Source organism: Heptranchias perlo, chromosome 3 (assembly GCF_035084215.1).
Source record: "Heptranchias perlo isolate sHepPer1 chromosome 3, sHepPer1.hap1, whole genome shotgun sequence".
Lineage (NCBI taxonomy): Eukaryota > Metazoa > Chordata > Chondrichthyes > Hexanchiformes > Hexanchidae > Heptranchias > Heptranchias perlo.
In genome coordinates this window covers 13691755-13719592 of record NC_090327.1, presented here as the reverse complement: position 1 = coordinate 13719592, position 27838 = coordinate 13691755, and the positions used below count along the sequence as shown (strand labels likewise).

Below are 27838 nucleotides of genomic sequence, written 5' to 3'. Positions count from 1 at the left end.
TGAATTTTTACTTGTCCAAATAGGGGATTTTCTGGAGAGGTGGGACAGGAAGTAGCTGAACTAAATTGTAATTCAGATTAATTTTGATAAATCTGGACCAGCAGTAAAATAGTCCATTTGAGATGTCTTGAGACAAAACTATCAAAAATAGCTTCCAATAGCTATAATGGATAGGAGAGAATCAATTTTATCATTTACAATGATTACTGTATCTTAAACATCAAGGACAACTACTATTCCCCAGTGAAGATGAGAGAGTAAAATACACCTTGCGTAGATTTATTTTTGCATTAATCTCAAGCATGTAATGCTGCACATTTTACAGCCATTAATCAACACACAAAAGGCTAAAATTAAAGGGAGTCCAATATGTTACGTGTTCAGTTTAGAAACACAAGATTCCAGTCTCTTGTTTTATAGGATTAAATCTAATACCTATTCAAATAAGACCTTAGAAAAAGATTTATGTTTATTTATGTTTTATAGAAGTTGCTACTTCTGCTGATTGAGCTTCTGGCAGGAACTAAGGATCTCTGGGGCCAGGTTCCAATACCAAAACTTTTTAAATTCAAGGCCTGAACACTATCAAAATTGATTTTGTTCCTTTTCGAATTCTATTTTAATATTTAGGTTACTACCACAGAACAATATAGGTTAAATTCAACGATGCTGCATTCAGCAGAGCGCCGAACACAAAAAGGTCATAGATAGGGCCACACCGTCATCCCAATTCTAGGATTATCATGCATGGCATTCTGCGGGCTAGGAGTGCAGAGTCAGTGAATTTACCCTTATATTTATACTTTGTAAGACACTGGGGAGGTCCTGAACAAGCTTCTCTAGCTCCAATGACTTTGGACGAACTTTAGTTTCCATAAATCCTTGATGGCAGAAATAATCTATAAATATTGACAAAACTGACTATTTTCCAGGTTCAGGTTTTGTTTCCAAATCGTAAGAGAAAAATCTTTGCTGTGAACAAGTTAATAAGACAATTGTCATTTTCAAAACAGTATTGTGGATTGGTTTTACACCTATTTTTATTGCATGGTTATCCTATAGTAATGTCTCACTTAAAACTTATTATGCATTGAAGACCAGCCATCTACTGTTCACTGACCAAGAATGTTTAATAATTGGATTTAGACATATTTACATTCATACAGCATCTTATCATGCCAAAGTATCTCAAAGTGCTAAATGTGACTGCTATGTAAGCAAACATGACAGCCATTTTGCACCAGCAACATTCAACAAACAGTAATGAGATGAATGACTGGTTAATCAGCTTTTTTAGTGGCGCTGGTTGAGAAAGGAATCTTGGCAAGAACACCAGGAAATTCCCCTCGCTTTTTTGAACACCATGGGATATCTAACAAGGCAGGCAGTTTATCCAGAGAATGGTCCCTCAGGCACACTCCGCCATTCAATTAGATCATGGCTGATCTGCACCTCAACTTCATTTCCCCATCTTTTCTCCATATTCTTTGATGCCCATACCTAACAAAAATTTATCGATCTCAGTCTTGAAAGCTCCAATTGGCCTAGCATCCATAGTCTTTTGGGGAGAGTGTTCCAAATTTTTACTACCCTTTGTGTGAAAAAGTACTTCCTGATTTTGCTCCTGAATGGCCAAGCTCTAATTTTTATTATGTCCTTGTTCGTGATTCCCCCACCAGAGGAAATAGTTTCTCTGTATCTACCCCATGAAATCCTCAACATTTTAAACACAAAGCACTTCAGGCATTGCAACATTTTCTCAGCATAACATTTGAATGTCAGTCTGGATTTGGTACTAAAGTCCTCATCTGGGCTATATGCCTACAATTTTCTGACCTAGAGGTGCTTCCAACTAAGCCAAGCCAATGTAGAATTCTTACAGCAACTTTGCAAGTTTAAAGATGAATATGTTTGGAATTAATTTTTTTAATCACTGCCTTTCAGCCAAATAGAAACATGCCTCAACTGCTGAGGAAATGGGAAAACTTGCTATCCTTTTAAAATAAGTCATCCCTGTGTTCCTCCAGCACTTATAACTGCCCGAGAGAAACAAACACTTTTTAGAGACACTAAAACCTTTATTGCAAATTATTCAAATCTGGAAATATCTATTTTAAAGGAATTAATTACACCTAATTTATGTATACCTTTCATAATTTTAAACATTATAATATGTTGCCCCATATTTTGCATTGTTTAAACGATAAACACATTTTTCAATTTTTTTTGTATTTGTATTTCCTCATACTAGGCAGCATCCTAAAGATTCTACATTGTACCCTCTCTAAAGCCTCATATCCTTCCTATATTGTGGAGCCCAACACTGCTCACAGTATTCTAACTGAGGTCTTATAGTTTTAAATAGGGTCAACATTACCTCTTGGCTTTTATATTCCATACTTCTTGAGATAAAACCTAGAATTCTATAACTTTTTTTTACAACCCAAGGTGTTTGACATGCAGAGCTTTGACAATCTGAGGTTCAATCAGGTCAGAAAAACTGAAGATATTACTCCCATTACCCTTGGGTCTCTTTCTCTCTGTCTGTGTAATTGACACAATGTATATTCAGTGTACTGGGACATACTGTTCTCCGTGACTGGCCTGTTTGAACACCAACGACATCTTTTGATTGGTGTGATGGTGTCCCAGCCTAAAAAAGATATGCGATTTGAGAACCTTTCACTCATTCACCTGACGAAGGGGATAATCTCCGAAAGCTTGTGATTTTAAAATAAAATTGTTGGACTATAACCTGGTGTTGTAAGATTCCTTACATTTGTCCACCCCAGTCCATCAACGGCATCTCCACATCATGGCTACATTTTTATAAGGTCCTCTCCTTTCGAGGATAAAGCCCCAATTTCTTCATTCTTTCACTATAACTCATCCTTTGAAGCCTATCAGTCTTCTAACCTTTTCTGCACTGTCTCAATGGATTGAATGTTTTCCATATGCCTTGATGACCAAAACTGTACTCTACTCTCAAGGTTCTGTCTGGCCAGGGAACAAGGGCCGAGGTACAGTTTTAGCATGACATCTTCCAACTTATACTCAACTGACCTAGCAATATATTTAAGCATTCTAGTTGTTTTGTTTATTGCTGCTTCACAATAATCTGACATATTAGTACTAAATTTAGTATCACACCCACCAGGCAGTAATTCCTATTTGTATTTGGAGTTGAATGAAGTGTAGTCACTGTTGTAATGTAGCAAATGCAGCCAATTTGTGTACAGCAAGGTCCCACAAAACAGCAATGAGATAAATGACCAGATAATCTGCTTTTGATAGTCTTGGTTGAGGAATAAATGTTGGCCAGGACACCAGGAGAACTCCTCTGCTCTTCTTCGAGTGGTGCCATGGAACCATTTACGTTCACCTGAGGGGGCTGACGGGGCCGCAGTTTTAACATCTCATCCAAAAGATGCAACCCGATAGTGCAGCACCTGCACTATCACGCTGGTCAATGGATAAACATGCTACAAAACCTACATATTCACAAATGTACAAGTATTGTGTGCAGTAAAACACAGGCAGTTCTAAAATGTATACTGTTACCATCCTTAGCATTTTGATGCTAACCCAATATGTTTCATAACTCAATTACAACTTAAGTATTTATACTGTATGTATTAGTAAAGTTTTTTGTAAATCTGCAGTAAGTAAGACAGATTTTTTTTTTTAAGACTGACCAAACCACACACACTGGGAACTGGCTTGAATTAAGCCAACAAAACAAAAATTTTAAATCTGGACATAAAGTCTAATAAAGAAACAAAATGTTTGTATTAGAGCATATATTTACTATAATATGAATGTTTAAACAAAAAATGAGTTTGGAATTTCAATGACAAAATAGTGTAAATATAATCTAGTATTTAAGATTTCTATTTCCAGAATACTATTTGTACTTTAAAGTTTTTAACTATGTGTTTAAATCTCAGTTTGATTCAAAGGATCCCAACATTAAAATCAAAACACAGGGCAGCATCTAGTCAATTCGGCAATGACTATGTGGATACCAACAAAATGCCATCATTCTCTTTGACAACTAGTGTAAATGTTCTCTCACTCTCAATTGTGCATGCTGCCTGGTCATGCATTAGTTCTGTAGCACATGCTCTCCTCATGCTCATTTGCCTGTGTTCTTGCACTATCTTGCCCTCATATGTTCACATGCATTTTTCCCCTCATTCTTACTGTGCTTGTGCTTTCCTTTCTCCTCCACATGCTCATTTTCCCCCCTTTTCTTCCAAATTCTTGCATGCAGTGAGCCAGCCATTTTTTTGCCTGCATGGTTAATACCCATGAAGTACAATCTCTACATTAACAACATTATAACTTGGTGAATCAGTGGTACTACAAGCCATTTGTCTTGCTCTGTCCCATTTGGTCAACAAAATATAGATTAGAAGAGATCAGAAGTAATTTCTTAAATCCCTAAACAACTAGAATGAATGTGTGCAATCACTCTCTCAGGACTGGTCATGCAACCAGCTGTTTTTCTTGGTATGGTAGGTGACACTGGCACGGCAGTATTTATCGCCCATCCCTACTTGCCCTTAGGACATTAACAGTCAACCACGTAGTGTGGGATTGGAGTCCCTTTAGGCCAGACCTAGACAGGTTCTCGTCCCTGAAAGACATTAGTGAACCAGTTGAGATTTTCCGAAAATCCGGCAGCTTTCATGGTAATTTTTTCTGGTGGCAGCCAACAAATTACCAGATTTATTAAATTCTATTTCACAACTTGCCATGCTGTGATTTGAACTCACGGACTAGTCCAACAACATAACCACAGTCTGCCATACCGCTGAAGAAGTTTAGTTTCATCCACCTAGTTATCAAAGCCAGGTATTAGCCACCAATGTGTAACGGCAATAAAACCAACAAAATTCTACTCAAGTGTCCTATGCAAAATATTAAATTACTTTTCTCTTTTAAATGTTGACTGACCTAGAGTGTATTACCAATATTTTCTGTATTAATTTCAGAGTTTAGGAATTGGCGATCAAGAAACTAGCATGTTCTATGGCCTTTTTGTTGCTCTGAACCTTGACTCTGAACTTAATGTTACTTTGTGAATACTCTGCTACATAATATTCATAACACACTATAAGAGACAAAACACCTGGTTCTCAAGGGTCCCATTATAATAAAGGAGCACAAATTTAAAAGCTCCAATGCACAGCACTGCTGGTTCTTTGCCTCAAGTCTGCCAACCTGCAAAGGGAGTTGTCACTGGCTGGTCTTAAGCATCTCCTAGCAATCACCTAAAGAAGGACATCAGCAAAAATGGCCATAAGTTCAATCAGCCCACAGTAAGTGTACAGCCTGGAGAGTTCTGAATAAAGGGAAGTTAAGCAAAAATAGCAGGGAAAAAATGAGTAAATAACTGTTTTTAAAAAAAAGTCTGCAGCTCTGTTGCAGAAACACTAACAATTTCAACCTATTGGAACCTATGTTTTGGCCTTTCAACGGAGGTACTCGTGTTAGAATCTCACAGTACAGGCCATTTGTGCCTGCTCTTTGAAAGAGCTATCCAATTAGTCTCGCTCCCCACTCTTTCCCCAACGCCCTGCAAATTTTTCATTTTCGAGTATATATCCAATTCCCTTTTGAAAGTTACCATTGAATCGGCTTCCACCGCCCTTTCAGATCATAATAACTTGCTGCTTAAAAAAAGAATTCTCATCTCCCCTCTGCTTTGTTTGCCAATTATCTTAAATCTGTGTCCTCTGGTTACCGATCCACCTGCCAGTGGAAACAGTTTCTCCTTATCTACTCAAACTCACAGACTGACCAATAAAATTGGAAATACAATTAACTGCCAATGAAAATATACTGCAGGGAATCCTACTCCCAGATTATAAGCTAATATTTGTCACAGTAACAATATAAAATTACATTTTATTTCTCAATAAGAATATCTATGGAAAATTTCCTACAATAAATAGACCATTAAAACACACATACCTTTTAAAGCATTTGTGGCTTGAAAACCAGCTTCCTGCATACTGTTTTTCAAGCAATGCTTGCAATCCCAACTTCAACCTGTCCTCACTGGGTGAAACTGAACAGGAAGCAGCCAGGACACTTCCATTGTAGGTCTTGACAGTCCATTTCTAACTGCATTGCATTTCATCTGCAATCTCCAGAAGCAAAAGTACATATAAATGTTGAGGTCCCAAACTGATGAATAAGTTAGCACATAGCTAGTATTAGCCGCCAAGCCACAAAAATCTTGCCATAATGAATTTGAAAGTCACGGCAGAGAAAGGAACTGTCCCCACAGCCGTCCTTTTAAGATGTAGTCATAATCACTAAGCTGTGTCTTCTCCAGGATTCAGTCACAAGCACTTTCCATTCCCATCCTTTGTTGCTTCAGGCAAACTCCTGAAAAATGAAAAAGCAGAAATTATGTTTTTGATGACCTATAGACTCATTAAAATTAGTAGATCTGACTAAGGGAAAACAGTTTCAAGGACAGCTAATTCAAAGAACTTCAAAAAAAAGGCAAATGCTGTCCAGCAATTCTCAGAACAGAATTGTTCAGTTGTCTTTAAAGTGCAAGGTAAATAGGATTATATTCAATTTCAAAAACATGTCAAAATATACATTTAAAAATTAATATAAAAAATCTGACCAGTGCTTAATATACAATGTTTACTGAACTTTGTACAGCATTTATGAGTTAAATGGTTTTGGTGAGAAATGCAATATGCAAATCCATTTTGTATCACTAAACAAAGGGTTTGGATGCTTCAAGTTACGAACCAAATTTCTAAGACTGTGAAAATGTTGTCTTTCTTTAGGTATGAATGACTTCTGCCATGGGAGGGTTGGATCTAAAGAGGGGCAGTGGGGAAGAAAAAAAAGTTTTTAAAGTTGGAAAAGGGAGTAAAGTAAAAAAATATTCTGAAAAAAATGATATTAATACAAAAAGAGAATATACATAATATACTCAGCATGTACATGCAGTATGCATTGAATAAATCCTTATTATACAAGAATTTCAGATTATAGTTAAAAATGTTACTGTGGTAAGGGATTTAAGGAACATATCAAAATATTTTCAGAAAATTCAATGTGAAATTATTTGGTCAAATCATTGAAGGATGAATACACTGCTTATTCCATTTAAATATTAATAAAGGGATAAGTCCTACTTAGCCCAAAGAATTTCTGAAATTAGTCTGGTTTAAAATAGCTAAGAGAAGTTGATACAAATCATACAAGATCATAATATCCTCACACATTCTGTAACATGAATATATTGGTATTCATTGATGATTGGAAACCCCACCAAAAGAGGCAAGCTTTTGAATGTGAAAAAAGTTTTGGTGGCATCGTTCTATCTTGTCAACTATTTTAAATTATCACAGTGGCAGTGGGAGACAGTAAGAAGCACATCATGCAAGCATTTGTGTATGATCATGGAGGCCCCTGATACAATGCAAGAAAACAGTAAAAACGTGGCTCCTGTTTGTACCATTGAGAAGAGGGAGATTGAACCTCAGATGAGCATCCTCAATACTTGAATGATTCTCATTTTTGCACCCCACACCAGTTACCCTCATAACCCAACAGTAATTTGCGCAAAATGAGAATTTTGAGATATAGATGAATTCAGAATAGCAAATGGACCAAACTGTTCAAACACTTCTATTTATCTTCTAGCTGTATTCAAACCCAGATTTAACAGATGAAGTGGTCAGCATGGTAACGTTTCACTCGCCATTATCAAACTGGGGAAAGCACATAGTACTCGAGGTGCTAATTAGCTCCAATTGGGCTGATTTCCCAGATTGGACATTTCCAGTCAGGAATGGTGTTCGCAGGAACTAACAGACCCAAGTGCCTGCAGGGAGTAGTTGAGGCGAAATAGCATAGATGCATTTAAGGGGAAGCTTATGATAAGCACATGAGGGAGAAAGCAATAGAAGGATATGCTGATAGGGTTGGATGAAGTAGGGAGGGAGGCTTGTATGAAGCGTAGATGCCGGCATAGACCAGTTGGGCCGAAGTAGTCTACAGCACAGCAACAGACCAATGTAACTGTGCAAGACAGCATAACCAAATCAATCCTATCTGTACCATATATCCACACATGCACATTTTCCAGCAACAGCCATCTGAAAATGCAAAATTGAAGTGCTGGCTTATTTTCTCCCTAGCCTAAAGGCACTGAGACCATCTGCAGTGCTTTTACCAATACTCTAATGGACATTAGCCAGATCAGCATCCACTATGAATTGAACCTGGGACCTTTCTCATCTGTATGGTGCAGTACCAGAGTGATGCATTTATTCACTGAGCCATCAGAAGATCCTCTATGAAAAGGTGCATACTGGAAGTGTCTGCACATGCATAAAGTTTTTGAACCAGTATCTGACTTTAGTAAACATTTGAATGTTGACAATCTCTCAATACTACCTGCTGGAAATGCCATTGCAATCAAAAATACTAGGAATGGATGCAATTTATTACATCTCTCCGTACTATTGCTTTACTTTCTTCTGTTTTTAGCTCAGCACAATCTCATTTGATTCACATGCACAACTTTCTTTTCTACCAAAACTGCCTATGACCCAAAGCATAATAAAATCCAACAAAATCTACACTAGCAGCTGTTGACAGTTGCAGTCTAATCTAAATTCATACTCTGCACTTTGAAGATAAAATGTCTGAAATCCTCATTGCTGGTATATTAAAAGGTTGAATTCAAAGAATTGATAGAGGAACAGCAGGTCAGCTACAGCGTGGTTGAGGATACTTATACCACTTGCCTTATACAAAAAGTAGTAGAATTTAAAAGAATGATTAAAAATGGTCAACTGTCATCTTTGAACTATGCCAGAAATTGATTATCAATTATTTAGACAATAGGATAAGATATTGGCATTCAACACTTCAATTCTTGCAGGTGAAAAGTGTTGAAGTATTACCTTTTCCATCTTTTCATTAGCAACAGGGACAGGTCTTACTAAACAATGGTAATAGATGAATGACAAATTTTGAATATTTCTTTGAATAATTTCTTTGAATAGTTCTTTTCATATTTCAACAAGTTATCATTTGATGATTCACATATTATGTGCTCTTTTAGAGATAAGTTGTCCAGGCTACTTCCTTTCAATAAAGAAGTGCACAATAAAAGATACCACAAACAAGGAAACAAAATAACAAATTCAGCACAGAAGCTCCAAATAGAAAGTTCTGACACTATCACATCCAATTTCGACAACAGAATTCAAGCTGTGACACCTAAGCACAATGTCCAAGGGCATCTATTATTTGAAGACTGCCAGTTCTTGAATATGTATTTTAATCCCCAGCAATCTCCAACTACATCATCACACTGAAAGATGTCCAGCAGAAAGAGGTGAATGTCAGCTTCAGAAGCACTAAATACAAAAAAGTTCCTTCCATTAAAAAAAACTGCAGAGAATACAGCATGAAAGAAAGTGACAAATGAGATAGACCTACTCATTCACTGCTTGGTGGCACATTAAGTCAGGTTCACCAATTCTTTAAATGGCATTATTACTAGCAATGAAGTACAGTTTTATGAAAGGTAACTGGTTTAATAATTCCAGGGTTCCAACTAACACAGTTATTCTGAAAGGGGTGCATCTACCACCCCAGATTCAGACAATGCACAGAATATAGAAGTTTACTCTGAGTTAGTCTCCAGAACATACCACTAACTTGAAAAAATCCACTGCACCAATGTCATAGATTTGTGTCAGCTCCAAGTCTATCTCACCAGTGTTCATATTAGTCTGTACAATTAATCACTTTAAAAAAAATGTTACTTTTGCAAAAATAGTCTGCCTCCTTACTACTCTTCCCTACCTTCCAGAGGATTTGATGACGAGATACAGATGAATCAATAGAGAAAAGCTTCAAACAATGAGAGAAGTCCCATTAATTTTGCTGGTGCTTGGGGTTTCAGAGAACTATCTCTTGCTGAATTCTTTCAAACCCTCCTACTTACAAACTTTCGACAGTACTCATACCATTCTAAATTGTGTTCCATTGAAAATTACTTTGAACAGCAGTCATGCCCGTTTGCGACTGGAAAAGCCTGACTGGAAACTACAGAAATGTTGAAATCTCCCTTCCGATGATTGTATAAGTATTTCATCAGTACTATCCAAACTAAACCTTGGCTAAGTAGCCAAGCACCCCATTATAGAAAGGACATTAAAACCAAAGAGAGCAAATAGTATAGATTCACCAGGATGAAACCTGGGATAAAAAACAATAGGACTTAAAATACTGGGATTATTTCCACTGGAGCAGAGAAGGCCAAGGAGAGATTTAACTGAGGTTGCTAAAATTATGAAAGGTTTTGATAGGGTGAATAAGGAAAGACTACTTCCTCTCAGTGGTGAGCTATCGACGATTGTCAGTGAGAGTGAGGTGAGGCTAGAAGAAATTTCTTTATGCAGAGAGTTGTTAAAGCATGGAATGTTTTGCTGCAAGGGATAGTTGGGGCAGAGACCACTGCAGCTTTTCAGGGAAAAATGGATAAACATCTGAAGCAGAGGAAAATACAGGGCTACAGGAAGATAAGGCATTGGGTTTTGGTTTGGTTGCTCTAGCGAAGAGTGAGCCCAGACACAATAAGCCAAATGGCTAAACTTTTACGGTTCCATGCCAAAATCAAAATGTGAGTTACAACTTCCATTTTGGAGCCACACAAAATTTGCAAATGGTTTTGTAGTTAGTATATTTTACTTCATGCACGACATTTGCTGTGCTACCTGAATATTGTTACATATTATTGAAGTGTGCAAGTATTAGATATTAATATATGATGGGCACTAACCTATTAACAGATTTAAATTTTAACAATTCATATTTCTTTGAGTTGCTGATAGTATTCAGGATCTAAAATTACATACTGAACTACTGAGCTGCAAAAGCTTACATGTAGATGTTGGCCTTCATATTTTGATCATCTTACCTATATGGTTTATTAGGATGTAATTAACCATTTTTATGTGCTGAAGGATAAATTCACCTCCTAAAAAAGGTATAGCAGTACTTCATAGAATCATAGAAAGTTATGGCACAGAAGGGGGCCATTCAGCCCATCGTGTCCGTGCCGGTCGAAAAAGAACTATTCAGCTTAATCAAACTTTCCAGCACTTGGTCCATAGCCCTGAAGGCTACGGCACTGCAAGTGCACACCCACGTACTTATTAAATGAGTTGAGGGTTTCTGCCTCTACCACCCTTTCAGGCAGTAAGTTCCAGACCCTCACCACCCTCTGGGTGAAAAAATTTCTCCTCAGCTCCCCTCTAATCTTTCTACCAATTACTTTAAATCTATGCCACCTGGTCACTGACCCCTCTGCTAAGGGAAATAGGTCATCCCTATCCACTATCTAGGCCCCTCATAATTTTATACACGTCAATTAAATCTCCCCCAAGCCTCCTTTGTTCCAAAGAAAATAACCCCATCCTATCCAATCTTTTTTCACAGCTAAAATTCTCCATCCCTGGCAACATCCTCGTAAATTTCATCTGTGCCCTCTCTAGTGCAATTACATCTTTCCTGTAAGGTGGTGACCAGAACTGTATGCATTACTCAAGCTGTGGCCTAACTAGTGTTTTATACAATTCTAGCATAACCTCCTCGCTCTTATATCCCATGCCTCAGCTAATAAAGGAAAGTATGCCATATGCCTTCTTAACCACCTTATCTACCTGTCCTGCTACCTTCAGGGATCTGTGAACATGTACTCCAAGGTCCCTCCGTTCCTCTATACCTCTCAGTATCCTCCCATTTATTGTGTATTCCCTTGTCTTGTTTGCCATCCCCAAGTGATTCACCTCACATTTCTCTGGATTGAATTCTATTTGCCACTTTTCTGCCCACCTGACCAGTCCATTGATATCTTCCTACAGTCTACAGCTCTCCTCCTCATTATCAACTACATCTCCAATTTTTATATCATATGCAAACTTCTTGATCATGGCTCCTTCATTCAAGTCTAAATCATTAATATATACTACAAAAAGCAAGGGACCTAGTACTGAGCCTTGCGGAACCCCATTGGAAACAGCCTTCCAGTTGCAAAAACACGGTCGACCATTACCCTTTGCTTCCTGCCACTGAGCCAATTTTGGATCCAACTTGCCACTTTCCGTTGGATCCCATGGGCTTTTACATTTTTGACCAGTCTGCCATGTGGAACCTTGTCAAAAGCCTTGCTAAAATCCATGTAGACCATAAGAGATAGGAGCAGGAGTAGGCCATTCGGCCCCTCGAGCCTGCTCTGCCATTCAATGAGATCATGGGCTGATCTGATTTTTACCTCAACTCCACTTTCCCGCCTTTTCCCCATATCCTTTGACTCCCTTGCTGATCAGAAATTTGTCTAACTCAGCCTTGTATTCAATGACTCAGCCTCCACAGCTTTTTGTGGTAAAGAATTCCAAAGATTCACGACCCTCTGGGAGAAGAAATTCCTCCTCATTTCCGTCTTAAATGGACGACCCCTTATTCTGAGACTATGCTCCCTAGTTTTAGATTCCCCCATGACGGGTAACATCCTCTCATTATCTACCCTATCAAGTCCCCTCAGAATCTTGTATGTTTTAATAAGGTCTCCTCTCATTCTTCTAAACGCCAATGAGTATAGACTACATCAAATGCGTTACCCTCATCGACCCTCCTTGTTACCGCCTCAAAAAATTCAATCAAGTTAGTCAGACACAACCTTCCCTTAACAAATCCATGCTGACTGTCCTTGATTAATCCGTGCCTTTCTAAATGACGATTGATACTGTCTCTCAGAATTTTTTCCAATAATTTGCTCACCACCGAGGTTAGGCCGACTGGCCTGTGACTACTCGGTCCATCCCTTTCTCCCTTTTTAAACGACGGTACAATGTTAGCAGTCCTCCAGTATCAACCTGTAGCCAGAGAGGATTGAAAATGATGGTCAGAGCCTCCGATATTTCCTCCCTTGCTTCTCTTAACAGCCTGGGATATATTTCATCCGGGTCTGGTGATTTACCTACTTTCAAAGATGCTAAACCCCTTAATATTTCTTCTCACTATGTTTATCCCATCCAATATTTCACACTCCTCCTTAACTACAATGTCTGCCTGTCCCTCTCGCGAAGACAGACGCAAAGTATTCATTAAGAACTATACCCATGTCTTACGTCTCCACACACAGGTTACCTTTTTGGTCTTTAATAGGGCCTACCCTTTCCTTAGTTACCCTCTTGCTCTTTCTGTATTTATAAAACATCTCTGGGTTTTCCTTGATTTTGCTTGCCAGTACTTTTTCATGCTCTCTCTTTGCTTTCCTAATTTCCTTTTTAATTTCAGCCATGCACTTTCTACACTCTAGGCTTTCTGCAGTATTGATCTCTCGGTATCTGACATAAACTTCCCTTTTTTACCTTATCCTACCCTGTAAGCTCGATGACATCTAGATTTGGATTTGCTCTGAACCCTCACTATCTCCTCCTTGAATGCCTCCCACTGCTCTGACAATGATTTACCTTCAAGTACCTGTTTGCAGTCCACTTTTGCTAAATTACATCTCAGCTTAGTAAAATTGGCCTTTACCCAATTGAGAACTTTTAATGCTGCAAGTCAGGCATATATGGGGTCTCAGGATGCAATGATGGAGGAGCCTCAGCCTTTGACCTTGTCCAACAGGTATGAAGTACTTGCTACCAGTATGAATAAAGATCCAAGACCGCAAGGAGGATGGGCAAACTGACCACAGCACCGAGGTACAAGAGGCCATTCAAGGTCGGGGGGTGAAAGGAGGAGGAGGGAGGAAAGATACTGTGGTAGTGGTAGAGGATAGTATAGTCAGGAGGATAGATACTGTTATCTGCAGCCGTGACCAGGAGTGCTGAAGGCTGTGTTGCCTGCCCGGTGCCAGGGTTAAAAGATATCTCCTCACGGCTGGAAAAGAACTTTGAGCACGAGGGGGAGGATCCAGTTGTCGTGGTCCACATACGAACCAACGACATAGGTAGAACTAGGAATGAGGTTCTGCTAAGGGAGTTTGAGGAGCTAGGGTAAAAATTAAAAAGCAGAACCTCACAGGTAATAATGTCTAGATTACTACCTGAGCCAAGCACAAACTGGGATAGAGACAAACAGGTCAGCCGGTCAAATGCGTGGCTGAAAGAGTGCTGTGGGAAGCAGGGATTTCAATTCATGGGGCACTGGCACCAGTACTGGGGAAAGAGGGAGCTGTTCCGTTGGGACGTGCTCCATTTAACCGGGCTGGGATCAGTATCCTGGCGAATCGAATAACTGGGGTGGTAGATAGGGCTCTGGGAAGGGTTCAGGAAAGGGTAATTTTATCAGTCTAAAAAGAAAAGTCAAGGCTGCAGAGCAGAGTAGCGAATTGGGTAAAAACAAGCAGAGAGTGTCAGGAAGTGACAGAGTTTAACAAAGGTAATAGGGCATTAGTGACTAAGGTCACATCAGGGAAAGAAAGTAAAAAGTTAAGATTAAAGATGTTGTATCTGAATGCACAAAGTGTTTGTAACAAGATAGACGAATTAATGGCACAAAGAGATAAATGGATTTGATCTACTGAGACGTGGTTGCAGGGTAACCAAGGTTGGGAACTAAATATTCCAGGGTACTTGACTGTTAGAAAAGATAGGAAAAATGGAAAAGGGAGGGGGGGGGGGGGTTAAGCCCTGATAATAAAGGAAGAGATAAAGACAGCAGTGAAAAAGGATCTTAGATCAGGAAATCAGGATGTAGAATAGTATGGGTGTAGCTAAGAAATAACAAGGGGCAGAAAACACTGGTGGGAATAGTTTACAGGCCCCTTAACGGTAGTTAGTGTTGACAGAGTATAAAATCAGGAAATTAAAGGAGCATGTAACACGGGTAATGCAATAATCATGGGGGACTTTAATCTTCATATAGACTGGGCAAACCAAATTGGCAAAAATAGTTTGGAATGCATCAGAGATAGTTTTCTAGAACAGTATGTCAAGGAACCAACTAGGGATTTTTAGGCTATTTTAGATCTAGTATTGTGTAAGGAGACAGGACTAATTAGTAATCTTACAATAAAGGATCCATATTCTAACCACTCTCTGGTAGAGAACATAAGAACATAAGAAACAGGAGCAGGAGTCGGCCTACGGCCCCTCAACCCTGCTCTGCCATTTAATAAGATCATGGCTGATCTACTTCAACTCCATTTTCCCGCCCGATCCTCATATCCCTTGATTCCCTTAGAATCCGAAAATCTATCGATCTCAGTCTTGAATATACTCAATGACTGGAGTAGTTGAGGCGAATAGCATAGATGCATTTAAGGGGAAACTAGATAAATACATGAGGGAGAAAGGAATAGAAGGATATGCTGATAGGGTTAGATGGAGTAGGGTAGGAGGAGGCTCACGTGCAGCATAAACACCAGCATAAATCAGTTGGGCTGAATGGCCCATTTCTGTACTGTAAATTCTATGTAGTGTTCCTCAAATTTATCTGTTTCTTAGAAACAAGATTGACGGACAAGTTGTTCCACACCTTAGTATACTAATTGTGTAGCACCAGAAGCTAGCATTTTAAATTGCCTGGTTCTATTTCTGAACAAGCTGGCAGCAGCTTGGTTTGACACCGAGGGTGAGCCACCATCAATGATGACATCAGTGGAGTTTATTGACCCTGAAGACAAATGCCCAAACTGTTCTAGTCTGGAATTTAGGGAACCAAAGGGGCTGCACATAACTCAGACATTCAAGGACAGGCTGTAGATGATACACTTAGGACTTCCTGTCCTGGTCCCAGGGGCAGCTAAATATAGTCCAGCTAATTGGGTTTTCCTTTCTTATATTCTTGTTGCAAAGAGAATATTGGTTTTGGTAATTTCAGATTTTTTGTTTTAAAAATCGATACCTGATGTTATTTTCAATGTTTGACGTTTTTCTATTCATTCCTGTGCAATTGAGTCGAGGCTCACAGTTCAGAAATTATTTTGTTATATTTTTCTTTTATTGTTTTGGTTAGTTAGGTTTTTACTGCAACTTTGTTACTAAATTATTTAAATTAAAATGTAATAAAAAATTTAACAGTTGTCTTTTACTTCGAGTGATTAATCTTTCTATTTTGTAGAATTTTAATACTACACTTCCAGAGACGTAGGCCCCACAAATAACATTCCATGGGAATAAGGAAATGATTACAGTCTTTAGACAGTAATAAATTGCAAATGACATGGTAATTACTACCCTACATCTAGAAATAGCTTATGAGTGCAATTTTAGTTACAACAAATATTCAACTTTGCATCAGTGCAAAAAAAAACATTTTTACAATCTTTATGCAGATACTAATGTTTTGTCAACAGATTATGGACAAATCTGGACTTAAAATACTAGTATCAGTAATGGTGGCCATGAAACTACTGGATTGTCGTAAAAAAAACATCTGGTTCACTAATGTCCTTCAGGGAAGGAAGCCTGCCGTCCTTACCCGGTCTGGCCTATATGTGACTCCAGACCCACAGCAATGTGGTTGATTCTTAATTGCCCTCTGAAATGGCCTAGCAAGCCACTCAGTTGTAAAATCTCGCTACGAAAAGTCATAATAAAAATAAAACCGGACGGACCACCTGGCATCGGACGACTAGGCACCGGACACGACAATGGCAAAAAACCAAGCCCAGTCGACCCTGCAATTCCTCCTTACTAACATCTGGGGACTTGTGCCAAAATTGGGAGAGCTGTCCCACAGACGAGTCAAGCAACAGCCTGACATAGCCATACTCACAGAATCATACCTCTCAGCCAACGTCCCAGACTCTTCCATCACCATCCCTGGGTATGTCCTGTCCCATTGGCAGGACAGACCCACCAGAGGTGGCGGTACAGTGATATACAGTCAGGAGGGAGTGGCCCTGGGAGTCCTCAACATTGACTCTGGACCCCATGAAATCTCATGGCATCAGGTCAAACATGGGCAAGGAAACCTCCTGCTGATTACCACCTACCGTCCTCCCTCAGCTGATGAATCAGTCCTCCTCCATGTTGAGCACCACTTGGAGGAAGCACTGAGGGTAAGCAAGGGCACAAAACGTACTCTGGGTGGGGGACTTCAATGTCCATCACCAAGAGTGGCTTGGTAGCACCACTACTGACCGAGCTGGCAGAGTCCTGAAGGACATAGCTGCCAGACTGGGCCTGCGGCAGGTGGTGAGCGAACCAACACGAGGGAAAAACTTACTTGACCTCGTCCTCACCAATCTACCTGTCGCAAATGCATCTGTCCATGACAGTATTGGTAGGAGTGACCACCGCACAGTCCTCGTGGAGACGAAGTCCCGTCTTCGCACTGAGGACACCATCCAACGTGTTGTGTGGCACTACCACCGTGCTAAATGGGATAGATTCAGAACAGATCTAGCAGCTCAAAACTGGGCATCCATGAGGCATTGTGGGCCATCAGCAGCAGCAGAATTGTATTCCACCACAATCTGTAACCTCATGGCCCGACATATTCCTCACTCTACCATTACCAACAAGCCAGGGGATCAACCCTGGTTCAATGAGGAGTGTAGAAGAGCATGCCAGGAGCAGCACCAGGCGTACCTAAAAATGAGGTGCCAACCTGGTGAAGCTACAACTCAGAATTACATGCATGCTAAACAGCAGAAGCAACATGCTATAGACACAGCTAAGCGATTCCACAACCAACGGATCAGATCAAAGCTCTGCAGTCCTGCCACATCCAGTCGCGAATGGTGGTGGACAATTAAACAACTAACGGGAGGAGGAGGCTCTGCAAACATCCCCATCCTCAATGATGGCGGAGTCCAGCACGTGAGTGCAAAAGACAAGGCTGAAGCGTTTGCAACCATCTTCAGCCAGAAGTGCCGAGTGGATGATCCATCTCAGCCTCCTCCCGATATCCCCACCATCACAGAAGCCAGTCTTCAGCCAATTCGATTCACTCCACGTGATAGCAAGAAACGGCTGAGTGCACTGGATACAGCAAAGGCTATGGGCCCCGACAATATCCCAGCTGTCGTGCTGAAGACTTGTGCTCCAGAACTAGCTGTGCCTCTAGCCAAGCTGTTCCAGTACAGCTACAACACTGGCATCAACCCGACAATGTGGAAAATTGCCCAGGTATGTCCTGTTCACAAAAAGCAGGACAAATCCAATCTGGCCAATTACCGCCCCATCAGTCTACTCTCGATCATCAGCAAAGTGATGGAAGGTGTCGTCGACAGTGCTATCAAGCGGCACTTACTCACCAATAACCTGCTCACCGATGCTCAGTTTGGGTTCCGCCAGGACCACTCGGCTCCAGACCTCATTACAGCCTTGGTCTAAATATGGACAAAAGAGCTGAATTCCAGAGGTGAGGTGAGAGTGACTGCCCTTGACATCAAGGCAGCATTTGACCGAGTGTGGTACCAAGGAGCCCTAGTAAAATTGAAGTCAATGGGAATCAGGGGGAAATCTCTCCAGTGGCTGGAGTCATACCTCGCACAAAGGAAGATGGTAGTGGTTGTTGGAGGCCAATCATCTCAGCCCCAGGACATTGCTGCAGGAGTTCCTCAAGGCAGTGTCCTGGGCCCAACCATCTTCAGCTGCTTCATCAATGACCTTCCCTCCATCATAAGGTCAGAAATGGGGATGTTCGCCGATGATTGCACAGTGTTCAGTTCCATTCGCAACCCCTCAAATAATGAAGCAGTCCGAGCCCGCATGCAGCAAGACCTGGACAACATCCAGGCTTGGGCTCATAAGTGGCAAGTAACATTCGCACCAGATAAGTGCCAGGCAATGACCATCTCCAACAAGAGAGAGTCTAACCACCTCCCCTTGACATTCAATGGCATTACCATCGCCGAATCCCCCACCATCAACATCCTGGGGGTCACCATTGACAAGAAACTTAACTGGAACAGCCATATAAATACTGTGGCTACGAGAGCAGGTCAGAGGCTAGGTATTCTGCAGCGAGTGACTCACCTCCTGACTCCCCAAAGCCTTTCCACCATCTACAAGGCACAAGTCAGGAGTGTGATGGAATACTCTCCACTTGCTTGGATGAGTGCAGCTCCAACAACACTCAAAAAGCTTGACACCATCCAAGATAAAGCAGCCCGCTTGATTGGCACCCCATCCACCACCCTAAACAAACATTCACTCTCTTCACCACCAGCGCAGTGGCTGCAGTGTGTACCATCCACAGGATGCACTGCAGCAACTCGCCAAGGCTTCTTCGACAGCACCTCCCAAACCCGTGACCTCTACCACCTAGAAGGACAAGAGCAGCAGGTACATGGGAACAACACCACCTGCACGTTCCCCTCCAAGTCACACACCATCCCGACTTGGAAATATATCACCGTTCCTTCATCGTCGCTGGGTCAAAATCCTGGAACTCCCTTCCTAACAGCACTGTGGGAGAACCGTCACCACACGGACTGCAGCGGTTCAAGAAGGCGGCTCACCACCACCTTCTCAAGGGCAATTAGGGATGGGCAATAAATGCCGGCCTCGCCAGCGACGCCCACATCCCATGAACGAATTAAAAAAAAACTTGTCTACTTTTCCAACAGTTAAAAAAATCTTCAGTTGCATATTTAGCAAAATTTACCAGTGAATTAGAGTCCTTTTTTGCTGTCTTATTGAAAGCTGTACCAAATGAAACATTATACTGCAAAATCCATTGTTTTCTGTAATTTAACATTTGTTGCAAAATATTACCAACTCTTTCATCAGCTGATTCTTCAAAAGACTGCAGCCTTCCACTGAACCATATTTTTTTTTGAGAGCGACTTCTATCTTAAGCAGTTTATTTTAACCCTTCCGGATTCAGATCCATGAAAACATTAATCAACCTTGACATAAATGTGGATGATCTCCCACTGCATTTTCCATCACAAGTATAAAACTTTTTTTTAAAAAAAGAAACAGCAACTTTCTCCCATCCTGCACCCCTGAAGGTGTAGATTCCTTGCTGGGATACGGTTCCACCAGTTGTAAACAACACTGTTATGTCACCCAAGTAGTCATTTTTGAGAGCTTAGGCTTGGAATATTAGCACTATGACAAAACCTGGTTCTGTTGTTACCAGACAACCATAGTGACATTTCCAGCAAGGGTGGATGGATAGCAATCGGGAATAGGAATCCTGGCCAACTCTCAAAGGGTGGATAAATGACAAATTAAATTCATATTTCATATAGCAACTTGTGAGGTGGTTCATTTTGGTAGGAAAAATAATTTGGCCACTTATTCCTTGGAAAGTAAGAAACTAAATGGGTAGAGGAGTGAAGAGATCTGGGAATACAGATACATAAAGGTAGCGACACAAGTTAGTACAGCCATGCAGAGTACAAAGAAAGTGTTGGGGTTCATTTCTAGTGAAACAGAATACAGCAAGGAGGTCATGTTAAATTTATATAAAACCTTGGTTAGACCACACTTGGGGTACTGTGCACAGTTCTGATCTCCATACTACAGGAAGGATATTGTGAAACACTGAAGAAAGTGCAGGAAAAGGGTGTTACTAGAATTGAGAGGATGCAACTATCAAGAAAAACTGAGCAGGCTGGGGCTCTTTTCTCAGGAAAAGAGAAGACTAAGAGGAGAACTGATAGAGGTCTTTAAGATTATGATGGGCTTAGATAGGGTCGACGAGGGAGAGTCTAGAACACAGCATAAATTTAAGATAGTTACTAACAGATCAAATAAAGTATTTAAGAGCAATACCTTTACACAGAGTGGTGAGAATGTGGAACTCACTGCCTCGTGGAGTGGCTGAAGCAGATAACAAAAGGCACATTTAAGGGGAGCATACAGATTCCCAAAGAATATACTCTGTTGAAATCTCATACTGCTTTCCTCATTATTTTTTTTAAATTAAAATTTGAAATTCCCTGTCTCCTAAACATACCATTCCATGACCAAGGACAGACAACTAATCAACTCTGAAGAGTTCTTCAGCTCTGTGACCAGTCACTAAAAGACAATGACCTAAGTGGACTCTCTCCAATTTACACTTCTCTCCACTAGGCATTTCCCAAAGTCGCAATCAAATATAGTGTGGCACCTGCATCCTTGTTACACTTGAGCTGATAAGGTAATGCTCTATACTCTATGCCAAATCTCCTTTTGTAAGTGACTGTTATGAATAGAATACTGAATGTATACTGTTTTGTGGCCATTTCCCCCCCGCCCCACACTCCTGCTGAGGTATGAGAAATTAGACACTTTCAGCCTATGATTTCCTAATCATTAAAATGAATGGTCAGGTGATCAGTGGCTGGGAGTGCAAAATTTCCCAATATCTGTTCTGGTGCTCACCTAGTTGTGCTATATGCGAATCAGGGGCCACTTGATACTGACACTAGGGGGTAAATTTTAACGGGGATCCGGGAAGAGGGATTTGAGGTTGGGGGGGGGGGGGGGGGAAAGAGAAAAAGAGAAGGGGATTCCTGACCAGAAACCCGGAAGTATGTGTTTTGACACAAGCAAGTCATTCAATTTTTTTCTGTAGGTTTCCCACCCGACAGCCAGCCAGATTGACAGGTTGGCTGTGTCACTCGGACGGTAGAGCAGCCAGGGAGCGGCTGCTGGGGTGGGGTGGGTGCTCGGCCAATTGTGTGTGTGGGATCGCAGCAGCTAAGCTTGTTGCGCCTGGAGGAAACACTCCTGCTCCTCCTGGCCCACAAGCAGTGCAATAATTGCACTTACCTGCTGTTTAGGGCCTTCTCGCCTCCTCTTATGTAGCATGAAGCAGAAGGCCCGGGAATCCCAGCCTCCAAGAGTTAAAAATTAAAAAACCTATTAAAATGGAGGCCCGCAGCCTCTTTACAAGATTTCACCGACCGACCCGCCTCCTGAGAGCAGGTCAATCACCCGCCCCTCAAAACCGGAAGTGGGCGGGTCAGGGTCATGTTTTACTTTTAACGATTTTTATCTTCCCACCCAAACAACCCATTCGTGGGATTAAAATTAGGTGCCTGAAATGAGAAAGATAAATTCCCCAGCATTTTCATCATTTGCCTTGAGCATCAATTTTTCATCTATATAAAAGAAAACTTCTATCCATTCCTCATTGAGCCTCAACAATAACAACATTTTAAGCACCATGATGAGTGGCGGCGGACCTGAGCAGCAGAAGACTGAGAGTGGGGAATAAAAGCAGCAGTAGACCTGCAACAAGAGAAAACTATTATGCAACGTCACAGATGAGGCAGGAGAGTCCGAGAGGTGAGCACAGTATCAAAGGAGAGACCGAGAGCAAGAGGAGAGTCTGAGAGGTGAACGCAGTGTAAATCTAAGGCAAGTCATGGCAGCACAGCTCGCACCCGTGATATGCTCCTCCTGCACTATGTGGGAAGTCATGGACACTAGCAGTGTCCCTGGCGACCACGTGTGCAGGAAGTGTGTCCAGCTACAGCGACTGGCTAACCGCATTTCGGAGCTGGAGCTGTGGGTGGATTCACTGTGGAGCATCCGTGATGCTGAGATTATCGTGGATAGCATGTTCAGTGAGGTGGTCACACCGCAGGTAAAGATTACGCAGGCAGAAGGGAAATGGGTGACCGCCAGGCAGAGTAAAAGGACTAGGCAGGTAGAGCAGGAGTCCCCCGGGGCCATCTCCCTCTCAAACAGATATACCGCTTTGGATACTGTTGGGGGAGATGGCTCATCAGGGGAATGCAGCAAGAGCCAAGTTCGTGGCACCACGGGTGGCTCTGCTGCACAGAAGGGGAGGAAGAAGAGCGGCAAGGCTTTAGTGATAGGGGATTCAATTGTAAGGGAAACAGATAGGCATTTCTGCGGCCGCAAACGTGACTCCAGGATGGTATGTTGCCTCCCTGGTGCCAGGATCAAGGATGTCGTGGAGCGGCTGCAGGACATTCTGGAGGGGGGAGGGTGAACAGCCAGTAGTTGTGGTCCATAGCGGTACCAACGACATAGGTTAAAAAAAAAGGGGATGAGGTCCTGCAAGGTGAATTTAAGGAGTTAGGAGATAAATTAAAAGGCAGGACTTCAAAGGTAGTGATCGCATGATTACTACCAGTGCCACGTGCTAATGAGTATAGGAACAGGAGAATAGACCGGATGAATGCGTGGCTGCAGGATGATGTAGGAGGGAGGGATTTAGATTCCTGGGACATTGGGACTGGTTCTGGGGAAGGTGGGACCTGTACAAGCGGGACGGGTTACACCCGAGCAGGACTGGGACCAATGTCCTCGCGGGGGTGTTTGCTAGTGCTGTTGGGAAAGGTTTAAATAGAGTGGCAGGAGGATGGGAACCTGAGCGGGGAGTCAGAAGGGAGTAAAGTTGAGAGCAGCAAGAGAGGGGAAGACCCAGGGGAAATTTACCATACAAAAATAGTACAAACAGTTGTTCAAGAACAAGTGCAAGGGAAAAGCGTAGAGCAGCAGAAAGAAAGTGTACTTTAGGCACTACAGATAAAGTGAAAACTAGAAGGCGTAAGGCGATTAACCCAGCATCAAAGCTGAAGGTCAGGCTGGGGTGCGTGGCCCAACTAACAGTTCTATATACAAATGCACGGAGTATAAGGAATAAATTAAATGAACTACAGGTTCAAATTCAAATTGGAGGGTATGACATGATAGCTATTACTGAGACATGGCTGCAGGATGGTCAGGATTGGGAACTAAATATACTGGGTTATATGGTCCACAGGAGAGATAGGGAAAATGGAAGAGGGGGAGGAGTAGCCTTAGTGACTAGAGATGAAATCACTTCAATGATAAATGAGGATATAACGAGAGGTAAGCAGCCAACAGAGACCTTATGGGTTGAATTGAGAAATAGGAAAGGATCTAAGACTATAGTGGGAGTTGTACATAGGACCCCTGGCAGCAGCTCTGAAGTGCTAGATTGTATAAATGCAGAGATTAGACAAGCGTGTAACAAAAGGCATAGTGGTCTTAATGGGGGACTTTAACCTTCACATAGATTGGGAAAAGCAGACTAGTAACTGTCAGAAAGGTAGTGAATTTCTTGAGTGTGACCGGGATAGTTTTCTGCAGCAGTATGTCCTAGAGGCAACAAGGGGGCAAGCCATACTAGATTTAGTAATGAGAAATGAACCAGATTTAGTTAACAGTTTAACTGCGTGAATATCTATCCAATAGCGATCATAACATGATAGAGTTCAATGTAGTGTTTGAAAGGGAAAAAAGTGAATCAGCTGCTAAGATTCTAGACTGGGTAAGGCCGACTTCAATGGGATGAGACAGAGACTGTCCACAGTAAACTGGGCAAATCTGTTAATGGGTAAAACAACTGATGATCAGTGAGAAATGAGAATCCAAAGAGCTTTTTTGAAGGGGTAACCAAGAAGATAGATGAGGGCTGTGCAGTAGACGTGGTCTACATGGACTTCAGCAAAGCCTTTGACAAGGTACCGCATGGTAGGTTGTTACATAAGGTTAAATCTCACGGGGTCCAAGGTGAGGTAGCCAATTGGATACAACATTGGCTTGACGACAGAAGACAGAGGGTGGTTGTAGAGGGTTGTTTTTCAAACTGGAGGCCTGTGTCCAGCGGTGTGCCTCAGGGATTGGTGCTGGGTCCGCTGTTATTTGTTATTTATATTAATGATTTGGATGAGAATTTAGGAGGCATGGTTAGTAAGTTTGCAGATGACACCAAGATTGGTGGCATTGTGGACAGTGAAGAAGGTTATCTAGGATTGCAACGGGATCTTGATAAATTGGGCCAGTGGGCCGATGAATGGCAGATGGAGTTTAATTTAGATAAATGTGAGGTGATGCATTTTGGGAGATCGAATCGGGCCAGGACCTATTCTGTTAATGGTAGGGCGTTGGGGAGAGTTATAGAACAAAGAGATCTAGGAGTACAGGCTCATAGCTCCTTGAAAGTGGAGTCACAGGTGGATAGGGTGGTGAAGAAGGCATTCGGCATGCTTGGTTTCATTGGTCAGAACATTGAATACAGGAGTTGGGATGTCTTGTTGAAGTTGTACAAGACATTAGTAAGGCCACACTTGGAATACTGTGTACAGTTCTGGTCACCCTATTATAGAAAGGATATTATTAAACTAGAAAGAGTGCAGAAAAGATTTACTAGGATGCTACCGGAACTTGATGGTTTGACTTATAGGGAGAGGTTAGATAGACTGGGACTTGTTTCCCTGGAGAGTAGGAGGTTAAGGGGTGATCTTATAGAAGTCTATAAAATAATTAGGGGCATAGATAAGGTAGATAGTCAAAATCTTTTCCCAAAGGTAGGGGAGTCTATAACGAGGGGACATAGATTTAAGGTGAGAGGGGAGAGATACAAAAGGGTCCAGAAGGGCAATTTTTTCACTCAAAGGGTGGTGAGTGTCTGGAACGAGCTGCCAAAGGCAGTAGTAGAGGTGGGTACAATTTTGTCTTTTAAAAAGCATTTCGACAGTTACATGGGTAACATGGGTATAGAGGGATATGGGCCAAGTGCAGGCAATTGGGACTAGCTTAGTGGTATAAACTGGGCGACATGGTCATGTTGGTCCGAAGGGCCTGTTTCCATGTTGTAACTTCTATGATTCTATGATACGGAACCGGCTTATACCCGAGGGGCAAGAAATCTACTTGCCAAAAAAAAAGCCATGGACAACTAAAGAGGTAAGGGACAGTATAAGACATAAGGAAAGGGCATACAAAAAGGCAAAAAATGGCACAGATCCTGGCGAATGGGAAAGATACAAAGATCAACAAAGGGTCACAAAACAGATAGTAAGGGCTACAAAAAGAGAGTATGAAAAGAAAGTTGCAAGGGATATCAAAACCAATACCAAGAACTTTTATAGTTACATTAGGAAAAAAGAGGGTGGTCAGAAGCAGTGTTGGCCCCTTAAAAACTGAAAGTGGGGATATTGCCATTGACAATGGGGAAATGGCGGACATGTTGAACGATTACTTTGCGTCAGTATTTACAGTCGAAAAAGAGGATAGCATGCCGGAAATCCCAAGAAAACTAATATTGAATCAGGGACAGGGACTCGATAAAATTAACATAAGTAAAGCAACAGTAATGAAGAAAATAATAGCACTAAAGAGTGACAAATCCCCAGGACTGATGGTTTCCATCCCAGGGTTTTAAAGGAAGTGGGTGAGCACATTGCAGATGCCCTAACTATAATCTTTCAAAGTTCTCTAGATTCAGGAACTGTCCCTTTAGATTGGAAAATTGCACGTCACTCTGCTTATTAAGAAAGGAGAGAGAGGGAAACCAGGGAATTATAGACCAGTTAGCCTAACATCTGTTGTGGGGAAAATACTGGAGTCTATAATTAAGGATAGGGTGACTGAACACCTCGAGAATTTTCAGTTAATCAGAAAGAGCCAGCATGGATTTGTGAAAGGTAGGTCGTGCCTGACAAACCTGATTGAATTTTTTGAAGAGGTGACTAAAGTAGTGGATGGGGGAATGTCAATGGATGTTATTTCTATGGACTTCCAGAAGGCATTTGATAAGGTCCCACATAAGAGACTGTTAGCTAAGATAGAAGCCCATGGAATCGAGGGAAAAGTACGGACTTGGTTAGGAAGTTGGCTGAGCAAAAGGCGACAGAGAGCAGGGATAATGGGCAGGGATTTGTCTTGGGGCCTCAATTATTCACAATATTTATTAACGACTTAGATGAAGGCATAGAAAGTCTCATATCTAAGTTTACCGATGACACAAAGGTTGATGGCATTGTAAGCAGTGTAGATGAAAACATAAAATTACAAAGGGATATTGATAGATTAGGTGAATGGGCAAAACTGTGGCAAACAGAATTCAATGTAGACAAATGTGAGGTCATCCACTTTGGATCAAAAAAGGATAGAACAGGGTACTTTCTAAATGGTAAAAAGTTAAACACAGTGGACGTTCAAAGGGACTTAGGGGTTCAGGTACATAGATCATTGAAGTGTCATGAACAGGTGCAGAAAATAATCAAGGCGGCAAATGGAATGCTGGCCTTTATATCCAGAGGACTAGAGTACAAGGGGGCAGAAGTTATGCTGCAGCTATACAAAACTCTGGTTAGACCGCACCTGGAGTACTGTGAGCAGTTCTGGGCACCGCACCTTCGGAAGGACATATTGGCCTTGGAGGGAGTGCAGCGTAGGTTTACTAGAATGATACCCGGACTTCAAGGGTTAAGTTACGAGGAGAGATTACACAAATTGGGGTTGTATTCTCTGGAGTATCGAAGGTTAAGGGGTGATCTGATCGAAGTTTATAAGATATTAAGGGGAACAGATAGGGTGGATTGAGAGAAACTATTTCCGCTGGTTGGGGATTCTAGGAGTAGGGGGCACGGTCTAAAAATTAGAGCCAGGCCTTTCAGGAGCGAGATTAGAAAACATTTCTACACGCAAAGTGTGGTAGAAGTTTGGAACTCTCTTCCGCAAACGGCAATTGATACTAGCTCAATTGCTAAATTTAAATCTGAGATAGATAGCTTTTTGGCAATCAAAGGTATTAAGGGATATGGGCCAAAGGCAGGTATATGGAGTTAGATCACAGATCAGCCATGATCTTATCAAATGGCGGAGCAGGCACGAGGGGCTGAATGGCCTACTCCTGTTCCTATGTATACAATCACTTCATAACCTACAAGAAAAAGAAACCGGTAAGTTGCATCTCAAAACAGACCATATTAGTTGTCATTGGAAAATAATCACATACCTACCTTGCTGTCAAATAATCTTTGTGCTATTCTGTTTAAAAAGGTCACTCAGCTGAAGTTTTATCATATCTCCGAACGAAATGGAAACAGTGGCACTGGCCAACACGCTATTCTATTCACCTTTATGAG

At 41.5% G+C, this 27838-nt stretch overlaps 1 protein-coding gene across 2 annotated transcripts in view; it reads right to left on the bottom strand.

Moving 5' to 3' along the window:
• Positions 1–27838, bottom strand: part of ldlrad4a (low density lipoprotein receptor class A domain containing 4a) — a 336816-nt gene that overhangs the window by 246714 nt on the left and 62264 nt on the right. For both annotated transcript variants that reach the window (XM_067978209.1, XM_067978208.1), the window contains exon 3: positions 5980–6399. In XM_067978209.1, the coding sequence (XP_067834310.1) occupies positions 5980–6019 (40 nt within the window). In that variant the 5' untranslated portion in view covers positions 6020–6399. The remainder of the gene's footprint in view (positions 1–5979; positions 6400–27838) is intronic.